General features: G+C 46.0%; 1 protein-coding gene across 1 annotated transcript in view; it reads right to left on the bottom strand.

Annotated features, from left to right (window-relative positions):
- The window catches only part of LOC129859558 (aryl hydrocarbon receptor-like), a 79969-nt gene that overhangs the window by 49957 nt on the left and 12910 nt on the right, over nt 1-17102 (bottom strand). The window contains exon 4 of the mRNA XM_055929454.1: nt 3897-4012. Within this exon, the coding sequence (XP_055785429.1) occupies nt 3897-4012 (116 nt within the window). The remainder of the gene's footprint in view (nt 1-3896; nt 4013-17102) is intronic.

Genomic DNA, 17102 nt, shown 5'->3' with positions numbered 1-17102 from the left:
ATAAACACTCAGAAAGCAGAGCGGTGTTCAGGCTCTCTGTATAAATATTTAGACTCTTCTGTCTAGCTGAAGAACACACAGCCTCCTCCCTGGGGGGGGGGGGGACTTGGGCAGTCACCAAAAATCTTGTTCAAAAATGTATTTTTCATATTTCATGGGGCTGTGGACATCATGCACTTGTCCAGGATGAAAGAACGCTGCCTGCTGTAGTTATAGCGGCCGTCAGCAGACAGAACAAACACAGAGTGGCAAGGGGATGTGAGAGGTGCACTGGGAATGGAGAGAGAGAAAAGATCACGAGAGAGGAAGGAAGGATGAAGGGAGATTGAAAGAGAGAGGGCTACGAGAAAGAGAGAGATGGAGTGAGAGAGAGATTGCGAGAGAAAAAAAACCAGGACAAGGGAATGATAGAGAGAACGGGGAATGGATAGAGGGAAAGAGGCTGGTTGAAAGATCAGAGAGGGGAAGAGCAAGCCTGTTCCAGTCTGCAACATGGCACAGCTAGTTGTTTGTTTTCCCAGCCTGTATGCTATCTGGTCTGGATGTATGCACCCTGACAGAGTGACAGCAAACACTGGCACAGACTGGCAGGGCAAACACTGGCACAGACTGGCAGGCCAAACACTGGCACAGACTGGCAGGCCAAACACTGGCACAGACTGGCAGGTCAAACTCTGGAACAGTATGACAGGCCAAACACTGGCACAGACTGGCAGGCCAAACACTGGCACAGACTGGCAGGGCAAATACTGGAACAGTATGGCAGGCCAAAGACTGGCACAGACAGGCAGGCCAAAACCTTGCACAGACTGGCAGGTCAAACTCTGGAACAGTATGGCAGGCCAAACACTGGCACAGACTGGCAGGGAAAATACTGGAACAGTATGGCAGGCCAAAGACTGGCACAGACTGGCAGGCCAAACACTGGCACAGACTGGCAGGGCAAACACTGGCACAGACTGGCAGGCCAAACACTGGCACAGACTGGCAGGCCATAGGGAACACACACGGGTGCATTCCTTTTTTGTACAATCAGTTGTTTTACTTTTTGGTATGTACTGATATTGTACTGATGTTGTACTGATGTTGTACTGATATTGATTCTCCCATGCTTAGTGAACTTTAAAATGCTTGTGGAATTATATTTTGATCCACTGAAAAAGTAACCTGAATGACGTGGACTAAAAAAAGGTCAAGTACATTAGGCTATATGGAGAATATCAAATAACACCTTTCTGCTCTCATTTTACCGCCCTTTTCAATAATGGATGTCCTCACAGTCACTCTATAATTCATGGCCAAGTGTCTGAAATGGAACATAGCAAGACAGCCAGCCCTGGTCAGAAATAGCCTGTCCTCTCCACCGCTCCCCCTCCCCTCTGCTTCCCCCCATCTCTTCTCCTCCCTTCTCTTTCCGGCCCTCTCAACAGCAATGTCATGAATAAGGACCTCGCCTTCATTTAGCATCTCTCTCTCTGTCTCTCTCTCCCCCTCTCTCTCCATTTACTATTCTTTCTCTCTCAAATACAATAGTTCCCTAATTTCCTCCCCCCCCAAGCCTCTCTCTCCCTCTCTCTCTCCCTCTCCCTCTCTCTCTCTCAGCCTGTCTTAAGAGATTCTGTGTTGACTGTTCTGACACGGTGTGATTCTGCATGATGGCACAACAGGGGATGCTGCAGATGAAGCAGATCACATCTCCCCTGACTGAACATCCAGTACAGAGCACAGAGCAGGGCAGAATATAGAGCATTGTCCCTTTAAAGGACAATTCCACTCCAAAACAATATTTTGGTATTTGTTTCATTAGTTAACTGTCGATACAGTCTCAAAGAACAGGGCAGAATAGAGCACTGTCCCCTTTAAGTTCAGGGTCAAATAGGGCACTGTCCCTGTAAGTGCAGGACAGAATAGAGCATTGTCTTTGATGGCACCAAAGTAGGCTATGGCATGGACATAACTTTTGAAGCTACTCTAAATGTCCAAACTAATCAGCTGGTCTCAGCAGGCCTGGTACAAACTTTTCTTTCTAGGCTGAGATCCTGTATGGTAAGGAAAGAGCCCAATCTGCCAATATCCACCAGCAATACTTAACTTTCCCCCAAAGAAATAGAATTAGAACACTATCATTATACAGTTGAAGTCAGAAGTTTACATACACTTAGGTTGGAGTCATTAAAACTCGAAGGTACCACGTTCATCTGTATAAACAATAGTACGCAAGTATAAACACCATGGGACCACACAGCCGTCATTCCGCTCAGGAAGGGGACACGTTCTGTCTCCTAGAGATGAACATACTTTGGTGCGAAAAGTACAAATCAATCCCAGAACAGCAGCAAAAGACCTTGTGAAGATGCTGGAGGAAACAGGTACAAAAGTATCTATATCCACAGTAAAACGAGTCCTATATCGACATAACCTGAAAGGCTGCTCAGCAAGGAAGAAGCCACTGCTCCAAAACCGCCATAAAAAAAGCCAGACAACGGTTTGCAACTGCACATGGAGAAATGTCCTCTGGTCTGATGAAACAAAAATATAACTGTTTGGCCATAATAACCATCGTTATGTTTGGAGGAAAAAGGCGGAGGCCTGCAAGCTGAAGAACACCATCCCAACCGTGAAGCACGGGGGTGGCAGCATCATGTTGTGGGGGTGCTTTGCTGCAGGAGGGACTGGTGCACTTCACAAAATAGATGGCATCATGAGGCAGAACAATTATGTGGATATATTGAAGCAACATCTCAAGACATCAGTCAGGAAGTAAAAGCTTGGTCGCAAATGGGTCTTCCAAATGGACAATGACCCCAAGCATACTTCCAAAGTTGTGGCAAAATGGCTTAAGGACAACAAAGTCAAGGTATGAGTGGCCATCACAAAGCCCTGACCTCAATCCCATTGAAAATACTAATTGAGTGTGTGTAAACTTCTGACCTACTGGGAATGTGATGAAATAAATAAATAATTCTCTCTACTATTATTCTGACATGTCACATTCTTAAAATAAAGTGGTGATCCTAACTGACCTAAAACAGGGAATGTTTACTACGATTAAATGTCAGTAATTGTAATAAACTGAGTTCACATGTATTTGGCTAAGGTGTATGTAAACTTCCTACTTCAGCTGTATATATCTATGCGTGTCCCCATGTGGCTCACTCCCTCTACAAGACAGACTTTCCATATCTGCCATGTTGTGCCTGCTGTATGTGAGAGCCCTGCAGTCTCCTGTCTCACCTGATTCTCTATCGAGGCTCTTACTGTGCCTGCCTGGGAAGGCTTTCAATCTAAGCACTGCTCACTTAACTTAGCTACGCTTCAGCCAGACAGCTTTCTCTCTCTCTCTTTCGCCAGGCTTTCTCTCTCCAGGCTCTCTCTCTCTCTCTCTCTCTCTCTCTCTCTCTTTCTCTCTCTCTCTCTCTCTCTCTCCCCCTCTCCAAGCTCGTGGCATGCTTAAGGGAAAGAACAGAAGTCCAGAGAGTTTGCGGAAATGCTAAGACATGTAGCTATGCACTGTGGCAGGCAGGCAGGCAGGCAGCGTGCTCTATAAAACCAGCCCTGATCTGAAGCGAGACACGCTAGATGAGATGAGCTTCACGGAGTGAGTTGTCTTCTTATGTCTCCTGGTCAGTTTGGAGTAGAGAGGAGTAGACCAGATGTGCCTGGGCTGCAGGTGGCGGTGTGTGTATGGATGTGTGTGTATGCGGGTGCATGTGTGTGTGTATGTGGAAAGATAGCTCATAGTATTCCTTGACATAATGGAACATTTTGATGCAATGATTTGAAACATACTTTGATACAGTGACAGTGCACAGAATGTATGGTGTAGTGCAGGCGCCAGCTGGGGTCCCACTGCTTGTCATGTGTTTGTGCCCTGCACCTGGGGCCTGCCCACCAACCTGCAATAGGAGTTCACCCTCGGGCATCCAGCCATCCACCAATCCCGTTGTCTTGCCGTTGTCATGGTTACCACCGTTGGCCTTCAAACCCTTGCAAGCGTGGGTCTTCAGGGCAACTATAGAGTGAGAGAGAGAGAGAGAGAGAGAGAGAGAGAGAGAGCTTAAGTCTTTGAAATAGTGTTTACAGAGAACTGCTGTGAATGTCAGAGTGCTTTATAAACACACAGGCATGACAAGTCCCTAGCTCATTAACAATTCATTAAACACCATCTCTGAACAGGCTCATTTACTTTGACTAGCAAACAACAAACGCCATCCACCACCACAAATATGAAACCAATCATATGGCATTGATAATGAAAACTTTAAACCGTTTAAAGGGGGCTTTAAAGGCTGATGTGGGTTCTGCCAGCGTTCCAGGTTTTCCCAGCAGGCATTGCGGGGTGCTTTCTTTAGCCTAGTCTAGCACATGCTGCTGTCTATTCTGGCTCTCTGTAGCTGTGCTAATGGCTCATGTCTGCTCTGACTGAGCCCATGTTAGTTTGAAGTACTACTGATGTGTTTGCAAACATTCATTATGAGAGGAGGGTGATCCAGTGAAGCAGACAACATTGGCCTGGACAGAAGGAGGAAAAGACCATGGGGGGATAGGGGGGAGGAGAAGACCATGGAGGGGATAGGGGGGAGGAGAAGACCATGGAGGGGATAGGGGGGAGGAGAAGACCATGGAGGGGATAGGAGAAGACCACGGGGGGATAGGGGGGAGGAGAAGACCATGCGGGGGATAGGGGGAGGATTGTTTTTTTCTTTATTTAACTAGTCAAGTCAGCCTAGGAACAGTGGGATAACTGCCTTGTTCAGGGGCAGAAAGACAGATTTTTACCTTGTCGGCTCTGGGATTCGATCTTACAACCTTTCGGTTACTAGTCCAACGCTCTAACCACTAGACTACCTGCTGCCCCAGAATGGAGGGGATAGGGGGGAGGAGAAGACCATGGAGGGGATAGGGGGGAGGAGAAGACCATGGAGGGGATAGGGGGAGAAGACCATGGAGGGGATAGGGGGAGGAGAAGACCAAGGAGGGGACAGGGGGAGGAGAAGACCATGGAGGGGATAGGGGGAGGAGAAGAACATGGAGGGGATAGGGGGAGGAGAAGAACATGGAGGGGATAGGGGGAGGAGAAGACCATGGAGGGGATAGGGGGAGGAGAAGAACATGGAGGGGATAGGGGGGAGGAGAAGACCATAGAGGGGATAGGGGGAGGAGAAGACCATGGAGGGGATAGGGGGGAGGAGAAGAACATGGAGGGGATAGGGGGAGGAGAAGACCATAGAGGGGATAGGGGGAGGAGAAGACCATGGAGGGGATAGGGGGGAGGAGAAGACCATGGAGGGGATAGGGGGAGGAGAAGACCATGGAGGGGATAGGGGGAGGAGAAGACCATGGAGGGGATAGGGGGAGGAGAAGACCATGGAGGGGATAGGGGGGGGGGGAGACCATGGATGGGATAGGGGGAGGAGAAGACCATGGATGGGATAGGGGGGAGGAGAAAACCATGGAGGGGATAGGGGGGAGGAAAAGACCATGGAGGGGATAGGGGGAGGAGAAGACCATGGAGGGGATAGGGGGGAGGAGAAGACCATGGAGGGGATAGGGGGAGGAGAAGACCATGGAGGGGATAGGGGGAGAAAGAGAAGACCATGGAGGGGATAGGGGGAGAAAGAGAAGGAGGAGATGTGGGAATGAAAAGAGCTAAAGCCTTACAATTAGACACTGAGATGAAGTATTCTGAATTATTAGTATACTGAATATGCTTTCGAAAATAGAGAGAGAGAGAGTAAGAAAGAGTGAGAGAAAGAGAGAAAGAGAGAGACAGAGAGAGAAAAGATAAGAATGAGGGAGTGAGAGAGGGAAAGAAAAAACTGAGTAAGAGAGAGAGAAAACAAAGAGAGGGAGTGAAAGAGAGAAAAGTGAAGGACAGACAGGACAGGTTTTTTTTCACTTGTGTGAGACGTGGAAAAGGCATTAGTGTTGTACGGCGAGAGAAAGGTCACCAACAGGTGTGACATCTCCACAGCACCTCTAAAGCTGGAGCATCACTCTGGAGCCTCACTCTGTCCAGTGTGTGTGTGAGTGTGTGTGTGTATGCCCATCACTCAGTCTGCCCTCACCGGAGAACTAACTAGGAGTACTCTACCCACAGTACCCCCTCCACATCCCACATAGTCCACAGTCTGGATCACAGGCTCAAACCAGTAGCTTAGCCCTACAATATTGATATACCGTTAAACACCACACACATATAGCTATAAGAAACACATATTAGGAATCAAAATGAACGTATCATATTGGATGTAGGCTACTGCTCAACTGTAGAAAATGAAGTTTGAGTTGTAACACAAGACTCTAGAGTCTTTCAGCATGACTCCTATACAACTCCCTGATCCCTGAGCAGTGTGTGGACATGATGCTCTAAATGACCAACACACAGGTCTATAGTGATCTGGAGTAGGACTTGATTGAGGGGGCTGGGGGTTGAGGCTAGAGGGGACAGTAGAGGGGTCATAAGGTCAACAGACCCACCATCCTAGGACTCAGTTGTGGGGGTTAAGTCTATCGCCATCAGGTCAATGTGCTGGGGGTCAGACCCAGACTCAAACTCAGACTCAAACTCAGAACCAGACTCAGACCCATATTCAGACCCAGACTCAAACTCAGACTCAAACTCAGACTCAGACCCAAACTCAGACCCATGCTCAGACTCAGACCTAGACTCAAACTCAAACTCAGACTCAAACTCAGACCCAAACTCAGACTCAGATTCAGACCCAGACTCATAATCAGACCCAGACACAGATTCATACTGACACACTAAACCCTTCTGCTAATGATATAAACTCATCTACTGGGAAGTATCAATAAAAGAATACAAATCAGCATTCCTTTTCTGTTTGGTGAAGATAAGTTCAACTTGATAGAAAAAAGTTTCAGCTCTGTTTAATCCGTTAGAAGAAAAAAAAGGCACTCTAACACAGTTTAATTAATACACGACCAAACAATGTTCCCCTGCTCCTCAATGAGAAAGATCTGACTCTGTTTTGACGGAGACAAATGGAGAAGTTTAAACGTTAAAAGCCAAGGGGAAGCATTGGAAAGAGATTGAAGGCTTTCTGCCTCGTCTACATCGGTCTGTTCCTTCAAAGGCATTGTGGGAGTTCTGTGGCCTCTTTCCCATGGCTTTAGCTGGTGTCCACCAGCGACAGGGCTCAAAGGCCAGGCGGCCAGCACGCAACCAATGGTACTCCTCAGGACCCCAACACAGTCTCTGTGACTGGAAGGCAAAACAGAGATACTAATTGTCTTCACCTTGCATGCAGAGATCCCCTGAAACTCATTGTCCAAACGATAATAATAAAGATTTGAAATGATAGAAACTCTCATAGCATTCCACGTAGAGTATAAAAGGGGTTGGGAAACGCAGGTTCACCGTGACTAGAGACAACAGAAATACTATACTTAACCTTTTACTCAGCGATTCCTTATTGTAAAGACGAGTGAAAATGAGTTGAAGTGATATGAGCTGTATATTGTAGCCTCTCTGATCACAGACAGAACTTTACAGACGGTAAAAAAATTCAAAAATAAACCGCAAATGAACAAGCACATCTGTAAAGTGGACAACAGATAATGGCTTCAAAGACAAACCGCTGATATTGATGTGAGGTTGGTGTTGGCGCACAATATCACCAATGACCCTCATAGCAGTCCCTGTTAAAAAGGGGATTGGGAAATGCTGCTCTATGAGGGACAGAACAAGCTAAGGGACATACTACAAGTACACTACAGTACACTACAGTACAGTATATTACACTACAATGCAGTACAGTGCACTACAGTACATTACAGTACATTATACTATACTACATATGTAACAGTATAACTTTATGGCGTCCCCTCGCCCCGACACGGGCGCGAACCTGGGACCCTCTGCACACATCAACAACGGTCGCCCACGAAGCGTCGTTACCCATCGCTCCACAAAAGCCGCGGCCCTTGCAGAGCAAGGGGCAACCCTACTTAATGTCTCAGAGCAAGTGACGTAACTGATTGAAATGCTACTAGCGCGTACCCGCTAACTAGCTAGCCATTTCACATCCGTTACACATAGGGTCTAGTGCCTGTCTATCAGTCAGCTTGGGGTTAAAGCGTGCTACCCTCTCTCTCACACACCCAACGTTGCTCTCACGAACACGGACCTGCATCTCATTTCCACAATGAAGCAGTAGAGCAGTAGCGTGTCAGTCTGCCTTCCTCTCTCTCTTCCTTCTCTCTCTCTCTCCGGCCAACAAGGAAGAGTATTCCTAGTTAGCGGGGATGATTCCCAAGCTGCCTGAAATCTCGAGTCAGGTAGCTAGTGAAGCATGTGGAAGAGAGGCTGAACATCAACTGGGTGAAAGTGGGCGGTCGGATCATCCTCACAGAACATGAATTAACACGCTGGTGCAAATAGCGTAGCGGTGGTTTTCTGAAGAAGAAGAAGAAGAGACGGTTCCGCGCTGCTATTCGGGACAGAACAGAACAGGTTTCAGTTAGAACCCTGGCTCCTGGAACTCATATCCATCCTGTCTCGCTAACACAACCAACTCTTTCACTCAACATAGAGATCAACTGGATTCTGGAATGCTCATAATTAACCCAGCGCTTGACAAACATTCGACGTACTTAGCCCTAGAAATCAACAGCCCAGACAGGAGAAAATCCACTATAACGTCAGCTGTAGCTGGTGTTAGCTTGATGGCAAGCGCCATTACATCACACCGGTCTAAGTGAATGAACAGGGGAGCGATGAGAGCTTTCTCTGAGACAGAGTGCAGTGTCGTGGAACCACACAGGCTGCTGCTGCTGTTGAAGGGAGAGCCGGGAGAGGAGAGGCATGTCAGCCATCAAACGTTAACACCAGGGCCTATTTGTGCGCCGCGTTACGTGTTGATGACACCACAGAAGCAGCAGATGCCCGTGACACACACACAGCGCCCGGGGCGCCTAGGAAACAGAAAGTGCTTTTGACTCCGTAGAACAAGGGGAGTGCCTGCCTGCCGCCCGCTTACTGAACACACACACTCCCTGTTGGCATAATGTGGTGGCAGCCAACAAGCAATATAAACATCCGAATAGGAGCTCCTCAGTTCCAGTGTACAGATGACCGACTCCATCGAGGCGGTCCACCACCGGCATTCTCTAACCTCCCGACCTCTGGCTGTGACTCTGTGGCTGAGTGCACTGGGGATAGAGGGCTACTGTACTGCATACTGTAACAGCAAACAGCATTGTACTGTTGTAAATATATGGCTGTGTGCATACCCATGCACTTTTCGTAGCTGTCTACAAACCACCACAGACTGAGGCTGGCACTAAAACCGCACTCAATGAGCTGTATTCCGCCATAAGCAAACAGGAAAACGCTCATCCAGAGGCGGCGCTCCTAGTGGCCGGGGACTTTAATGCAGTTTTACCTAATTTCTATCAGCATGATAAATGTGCAACCAGAGGGAAAATAATTCAAGACCACCTTTAATCCACACACAGATACGTGTACAAAGCTCTCACGCGCCCTCTATTTGGCAAATCTGGCCATAACTCGATCCTCCTGATTCCTGCTTACAAGCAAAAATTAAAGCAGGAAGCACTAGTGACTCAGTCTATAAAAAAGTGGTCAGGCAAGCAGATGCTAAACTACAGGACTGTTTTGCTAGCACAGACTGGAATATGTTCCGGGATTCTTCCGATCGCTTTGAGGAGTACACCACATCAGTCACTGGCTTTATCAATAAGTGCATCGAGGATGTCGTCCCCACAGTGACTGTACGTACATACCCCAACCAGAAGACATGGATTACAGGCAACAATCGCACTGAGATAAAGGGTAGAGCTGCCGCTTTCAAGGAGCGGGACTCTAACTGGGAAGCTTATAAGAAATCCTGCTATGCCCTCTGACGAACCATCAAACAGACAAAGCGTGGTAGGTAGGGCTTACAGACTACAAAGGGAAGCACAGCCGAGAGCTGCCCAGTGACACGAGCCTACCAGATGAGCTAAATAACCTCTATGCTTGCAAGTAACACTGAAACATGCATGAGAGCATCAGCTGTTCCGGATGGGTTGCATCACTGCCTGTTATGGCAACTGCACGGCCTCTGACCGCAAGGCACTATAGAGGGTAGTGCGTACGGCCCAGTACATCACCGGGGCCAAGCTTCCTGCCATCCAGGACCTCATTACCAGGCGATGTCAGAGGAAGGCCCTAAAAATTGTCAAAGACTCCAGCCACCCTAGTCATAGACTGTTCTCTCTGCTACCGCACGGCAAGCGGTACCGGAACGCCAAGTCTAGGTCCAAGAGGCTTCTAAAAGAGGCCCCCACGCTATGCTGCTGCTACTCTGTTATTATCCACTTTAATAACTCTACCTACATGTACATAATTACCTCAATACCGGTGCCCCTGCACATTGTCACATTGACTCTGTACCGGTACCCCCTGTATATAGCCCAGCTATTGTTATTTACTGATGCTCTTTAATTATTCTTATCTCTTACTTTTTAAAAAGGTATTTTCTTAAAACTGCATTGTTGGTTAAGGGTTTGTACAGTGGGGCAAAAAAGTATTTAGTCAGCCACCAATTGTGCAAGTTCTCCCACTTAAAAAGATGAGAGAGGCCTGTAATTTTCTTCATAGGTACACCTGAACTACGACAGACAAAATGAGAAAGAAAATCACATTGTAGGATTTTTAATGAATTTATTTGCAAATTATGGTGGAAAATAAGTATTTGGTCAATAACAAAAGTTAATATCAATACTTTGTTATATACCCTTTGTTGGCAATGACAGAAGTCAAACGTTTTCTGTAAGTCTTCACAAGGTTTTCACACACTGTTGCTGGTATTTTGGCCCATTCCTCCATGCAGATCTCCTCTAGAGCAGTGATGTTTTGGGGCTGTTGCTGGGCAACACGGACTTTCAACTCCCTCCAAAGATTTTCTATGGGGTTGAGATCTGGAGACTGGCTAGGCCACTCCAGGACCTTGAAATGCTTCTTACGAAGCCACTCCTTCGTTGCCCGGGCGGTGTGTTTGGGATCATTGTCATGCTGAAAGACCCTGCCACGTTTCATCTTCAATGCCCTTGCTGATGGAAGGAGGTTTTCACTCAAAATCTCACGATACATGGCCCCATTCATTCTTTCCTTTACACGGATCAGTCGTACTGGTCCCTTTGCAGAAAAACAGCCCCAAAGCATGATGTTTCCACCCCCATGCTTCACAGTAGGTATGGTGTTCTTTGGATGCAACTCAGCATTCTTTGTCCTCCAAACACAACGAGTTGAGTTTTTACCAAAAAGTTCTATTTTGGTTTCATCTGACCATATGACATTCTCCCAATCTTCTTCTGGATCATCCAAATGCTCTCTAGCAAACTTCAGACGGGCCTGGACATGTACTGGCTTAAGCAGGGGGACACGTCTCGCACTGCAGGACTTGAGTCCCTGGCGGCATAGTGTGTTACTGATGGTAGGCTTTGTTACTTTGGTCCCAGTTCTCTGCAGGTCATTCACTAGGTCCCCCCGTGTGGTCCTGGGATTTTTGCTCACCGTTCTTGTGATCATTTTGACCCCACGGGGTGAGATCTTGCGTGGAGCCCCAGATCGAGGGAGATTATCAGTGGTCTTGTATGTCTTCCATTTCCTAATAATTGCTCCCACAGTTGATTTCTTCAAACCAAGCTGCTTACCTATTGCAGATTCAGTCTTCCCAGCCTGGTGCAGGTCTACAATTTTGTTTCTGGTGTCCTTCGACAGCTCTTTGGTCTTGGCCATCGTGGAGTTTGGAGTGTGACTGTTTGAGGTTGTGGACAGGTGTCTTTTATACTGATAACAAGTTCAAACAGGTGCCATTAATACAGGTAACGAGTGGAGGACAGAGGAGCCTCTTAAAGAAGAAGATACAGGTCTGTGAGAGCCAGAAATCTTGCTTATTTGTAGGTGACCAAATACTTATTTTCCACCATAATTTGCAAATAAATAAATTAAAAGTCCTACAATGGGATTTTCTGGATTTTTTTTCTCCTCATTTTGTCTGTCATAGTTGAAGTGTACCTATGATGAAAATTACAGGCCTCTCTCATCTTTTTAAGTGGGAGAACTTGCACAATTGGTGGCTGACTAAATACTTTTTTGCCCCACTGTAAGTAAGCATTTCACCGTAAGGTCGTAAGGTTGTATTTGGCTAATGTGACAAATAAAATTTGATTTCATTTGATTTGTGACTAACCCTAAAGATGGTTTCTGTACTAATGTAAAAAGCTACTGCGCTGTACTATTTTAAAGATGGTTACTGTACTAATGTAAACAGCTACTGCGCTGTACTATTTTAAAGATGGTTACTGTACTAATGTAAACAGCTACTGCACTCTACTATTTTAAAGCTCTCTGAACTACTCTACTAAATAGTGTCACAGATAGCTTTCAACCATGAACACAAATGAATCAATTTACAGTTAGCTCTCACTCTCCTTCTCTTAAACCCTCTTCCACCCCTCTACCTCTTCCTCCGCCTTCCCACAAATCGCACATCACCAATAGAGTGTGTGTGTGACATAAAGAGTGACCCGTTAAATGTGACAGCTTGTGTTGGGGACACATGCACCCCTCCAACCCAACCCCCCCGATTCATGAATCATTAATGAAAATTACCCAGAAAGTGTGTGTGTCTGTGTGTTTCTGTTTGTCTGTGTCTGTGTGTGTGTATGTAGGTGTGTACAGGGGAAGCAGCTAGAGCGCACACTGGGAAAAGGGGTGGGGATAACACACACGCACACACACACACACACACACACACACACACACACACACACACACACACACACACACACACACACACACACACACACACACACACACACACGCGCACACACACACGCACACACGCACACACACACGCACACACACACACACGAACAGGGGAAGGAGTGAACTGCCCGCCAGCACACCATGGACCAAGAGACACCAATGGGACGTGTGAAATATGTATGTAGCTAATGGCCCAAACAAACAAGGTCAATCCCAGTTGAGGTCCCCAAATCCTCCTGCTAAACCCCATCTCTAACCGTAGGGGAGAGAACATTCAACCAAAAAAAACGCTGATTTCCGTTAATGGAAAGTAAAGTAACGCTCCCTATATTTTCAATACATTATTTTCTGCAAAAAGTGGGTAAACGCTCTCAAAATTTTTTTAAAGGTTACCTGCGTTTACCCACCACTACACCACTGGTTGTTAGTGATAGTTCAAGCCCCGAGCATAGGCCTTGACTGTCTAGTTGTAAACTGTGGATAAATATAAAGCACTAGGACTCCAGGACTGAACGGAAATGCTACAATATTGAGATAGTTTACTCATTAGAGGACTGTTCCATTCATGTTATGCTATTTCCCTTCTCCTGTCAGTGAGATGCTGGAACCGGACATATCAGTATATTCGTATTTTAGCTACAATGATATCTCTGTCATGCTGTGCAGCACAATAGCATGCTAAACGCTTTGAATCACGTTATATGACCCTATATTTAGCTTGGTAATGAGGAACATTATTAACATGTGATTAAGGCCATTCATTCTATGCTTATGACATGATGTGAGCTTTTGTATAATATAAATCAAAACATGGTAATTATACAGCTAGTATTCCATGCAACAAGGCACATGGATTTCATGAGTGGCTGAGCAGGTACAGTAGAGGAGAGAGAGAGCGATGCTGCCTGGGACACAACACTATACAACATCACTACAAGAATACTACAATGGTTACTACAACAATAATACAACTTTACAGGCTGGTCCCAGATCTGTTAGTGCTGTCTTGCCAACTGCTACGGTCACTGTCATGCCAAACTTGACCATATGAGTTGGTTAAACAGCACAAACAGATCTGGGACCAGGATACTTTAATGCTGTACTACGACACCACACTAGAAAGTTGCTCTACAGGGCTTCCACTTTAGCCTTGGTACCAGTCTTTGTGCTTTGTTGTCATGCCAAACAAGGAGTGGCAAGGAGTGGAATGACAGCACAAACGGACTGGTACCCAGGCTACTTCCACTCTCCATTCTAGCGGGAGATCAGTGGCTCTCTGGGTGGGGAGGATTGACTTAACCCTCTACACACACCAGGGAGGCTTAGGATCAGGAAGTAGAAATAGAATAGGTGTAGCTTAGCACAACATTCACAAACCCTTCCCCACCCAAACCATCCTTTATATTAGAACACAGAACCCCTCGCATAAACAAACCACTAGCATAAATGAATGAATTAACCACTAGCATAAACAACATCTGAAGAGTGCAGTATGTACCGCTACAACACACACACACACACACACACACACACACACACACACACACACACACACACACACACACACACACACACACACACACACACACACACACACACACACACACACACACACACACACACACACACACACACACACACACACACACACGAGGATGATAATAACATGAACTGAAAAGCGTTGTAGTGTTACATAAGCCCTAATCTGCCTGCTCTCAGATCACAGCAGAGCAGATGGCCTATCCTGGAAACAGTGGTGTTCGGATGCCCATAAAGGGCAATCAGGACAACACAGTGTAAATACAACATTTTACATTTACGTCATTTAGCAGACCCTCTTATCCAGAACGACTTACAGGAGCAATTAGGGTTAAATGCCTTGCTTAATGGCACATGAACAGAATCAAACCAGCGACCTTTTGGTTACTGGCCCAACGCTCTAACCGCTAGAGTACCTGCAGCCAAATACAACTACAATACAACTTAGGTCAGGGTTCAATCGGATCATGTCTTGTCTGCTATGCGCCATTTAAAGGTCATTTCCGATTGAGCTGACATATGCAGTGTTTACCGTGAACGCTGGAACATCGCCTTTTAAAAGGTGCATCGTCGACAAAGAGCGTTCGGACTGAATCCCGGACTAGAACACTACCGTACCGTTGTCAATCCCAAAACAACCACCAAGTACGCAGTCCTTCTTTTTTTTATGGAAAACAATACGAAGGTCACAAGTTACAAGATTATGATTTGTTTTTTCGAAGACTCTCAACATCTGTGTGAAGTGCTTTTGTGACTGACTGACTGACTACCCCAGGCAATACTGAAAGCTTGAAGAGAGAGGGAGATGCCCACAGTTGAATAACCTCCACCACACTCGACTGAATAAATCAATCCATGAATCATGATGACATTCAACTGAGAGGAAAGCGCACACATGGCTTAAAAAAATGGTCCAGGAAGAAACCTTGAAGAAGCAAGATGTCCTCAGAGACTAATGAACATGTGTGTTTGGCTCCCTGCCAGATCCCGCTGTCTGTCTGTATAAACAACACTTTAAAAAAAAACATATACCGTGAAGTGTCCTTGAGGCTGTCAACTTGATTAAAATTAGAATGTTTATTTCATCAAAAGATAGTTGGTCTCCTGAGTGAGAAAATGTGTTATTTGTTTCTCTTTTTCCCCCCGGTACTTCTTTGTGATTCTGTCTTCAAAAGCACATACCTTGTTGCAAAGCATTTCCCAAAGGGATATTAAAGTACACTATTATATTCTCTTCCTCTTCAAGACTGTCTTAAAGCACTTTGTTCATCTGAGGGCGAGGACAACGGTACAGCAACAACAGACAGCTAACACGATCACAGTACCACTGTATCATGGTCACAACAAGCTATGCTACTATTGTCGTATAATGTGGTTGGAATCAGCTGATCCGATCAGGACAGTTGAGTAGTGCAGAACGTATAACACAGTACAGTTGGAGAGGACTATGTAGCTGGCTAAGAGGACTCCTTCCTCTTCCTGGAATACCTGGGATACATTTTGATGCTGCAATGAGCTGTACATTGGCTTACAGTGGTTCGTTGATGACTCTCATTGCCAAGGTTACCCGATCCAAGCACATAGCCATGCTGTACCGTTCAACCTCCTCGGACTCAATGAATCCCTGGCTGTCAGGGCTAGCTCCCACATTACACCCCATAGCTGGATATGGGGGTCATTTATTTTGGGTGAGCCGGGGGATTTCAGCCCCCCATGCTTAGCAACGCAACACCATGAGTCTCTCTTCCTGATGTCGGTTACAGAAGGAAGCGGATTCTGAAATGGTAAGACAGAGCTGAGGACATGCTAAGTTAGAACTGCTTTTGTAACCTACATGGAAGTACAGTTTGGAACACTAGCCTTAAGTGTACATGTTCACACTGTAATACAAGAACACATACAGTTGAAGTCGGAAGTTTACATACACTTAGGTTGGAGTCATTAAAACTTTTTCAACCACTCCACAAATTTCTTGTTAACAAACTATAGTTTTGGCAAGTCGGTTAGGACATCTACTTTGTGCATGACACAAGTAATTTTTCCAACAATTGTTTACAGACAGATTATTTCACCAGAAAATTATGTTATGGCTTTAGAAGCTTCTGATAAGCAAATTGTCATAATTTGAGTCAATTGGAGGTTTAACTGTGGATGTATTTCAAGGCCTACATTCAAACTCAGTGCCTCTTTGTTTGACATCATGGGAAAATGAAAAGAAATCAGCCAAGATCCTTGGGAGCAATTTCCAACCACCTGAAGGTACCACGTTCATCTGTACAAACAATGTACAAACAATAGTAACATCTGTACAAACAATAGTAAGCAAGTATAAACACCATGGGGCCACGCAGCCGTCATACCGTTCAGGAAGGAGACGCGTTCTGTCTCAAGGAGATGAATGTACTTTGGTGCGAAAAGTACAAATCAATCCCAGAACAACAGCAAAGGACCTTGTGAAGATGCTGGAGGAAACAGGTACAAAAGTATCTATATCTACAGTAAAACGAGTCCTATATTGACATAACCTGAAAGGCCGCTCAGCAAGGAAGAAGACACTGCTCCAAACCTGCCATAAAAAAGCCAGACTACGGTTTGCAACTGCACATGGGGACAAAGATCGCACTTTTTGGAGAAATGTCCTCTGGTCTAATGAAACAAAAATATAACTGTTTGGCCATACTGCCCATCGTTATGTTTGGTGGAAAAAGGGGGAGACTTGCAAGCCGAAGAACACCATCCCAACCGTGAAGGACGGGGGTGG

This window comes from Salvelinus fontinalis, chromosome 7 (assembly GCF_029448725.1).
Source record: "Salvelinus fontinalis isolate EN_2023a chromosome 7, ASM2944872v1, whole genome shotgun sequence".
Taxonomy (NCBI): Eukaryota; Metazoa; Chordata; class Actinopteri; order Salmoniformes; family Salmonidae; genus Salvelinus; species Salvelinus fontinalis.
Note: the sequence above shows the minus strand (reverse complement) of the source record. Positions and strands in the feature narration are given on the sequence as shown.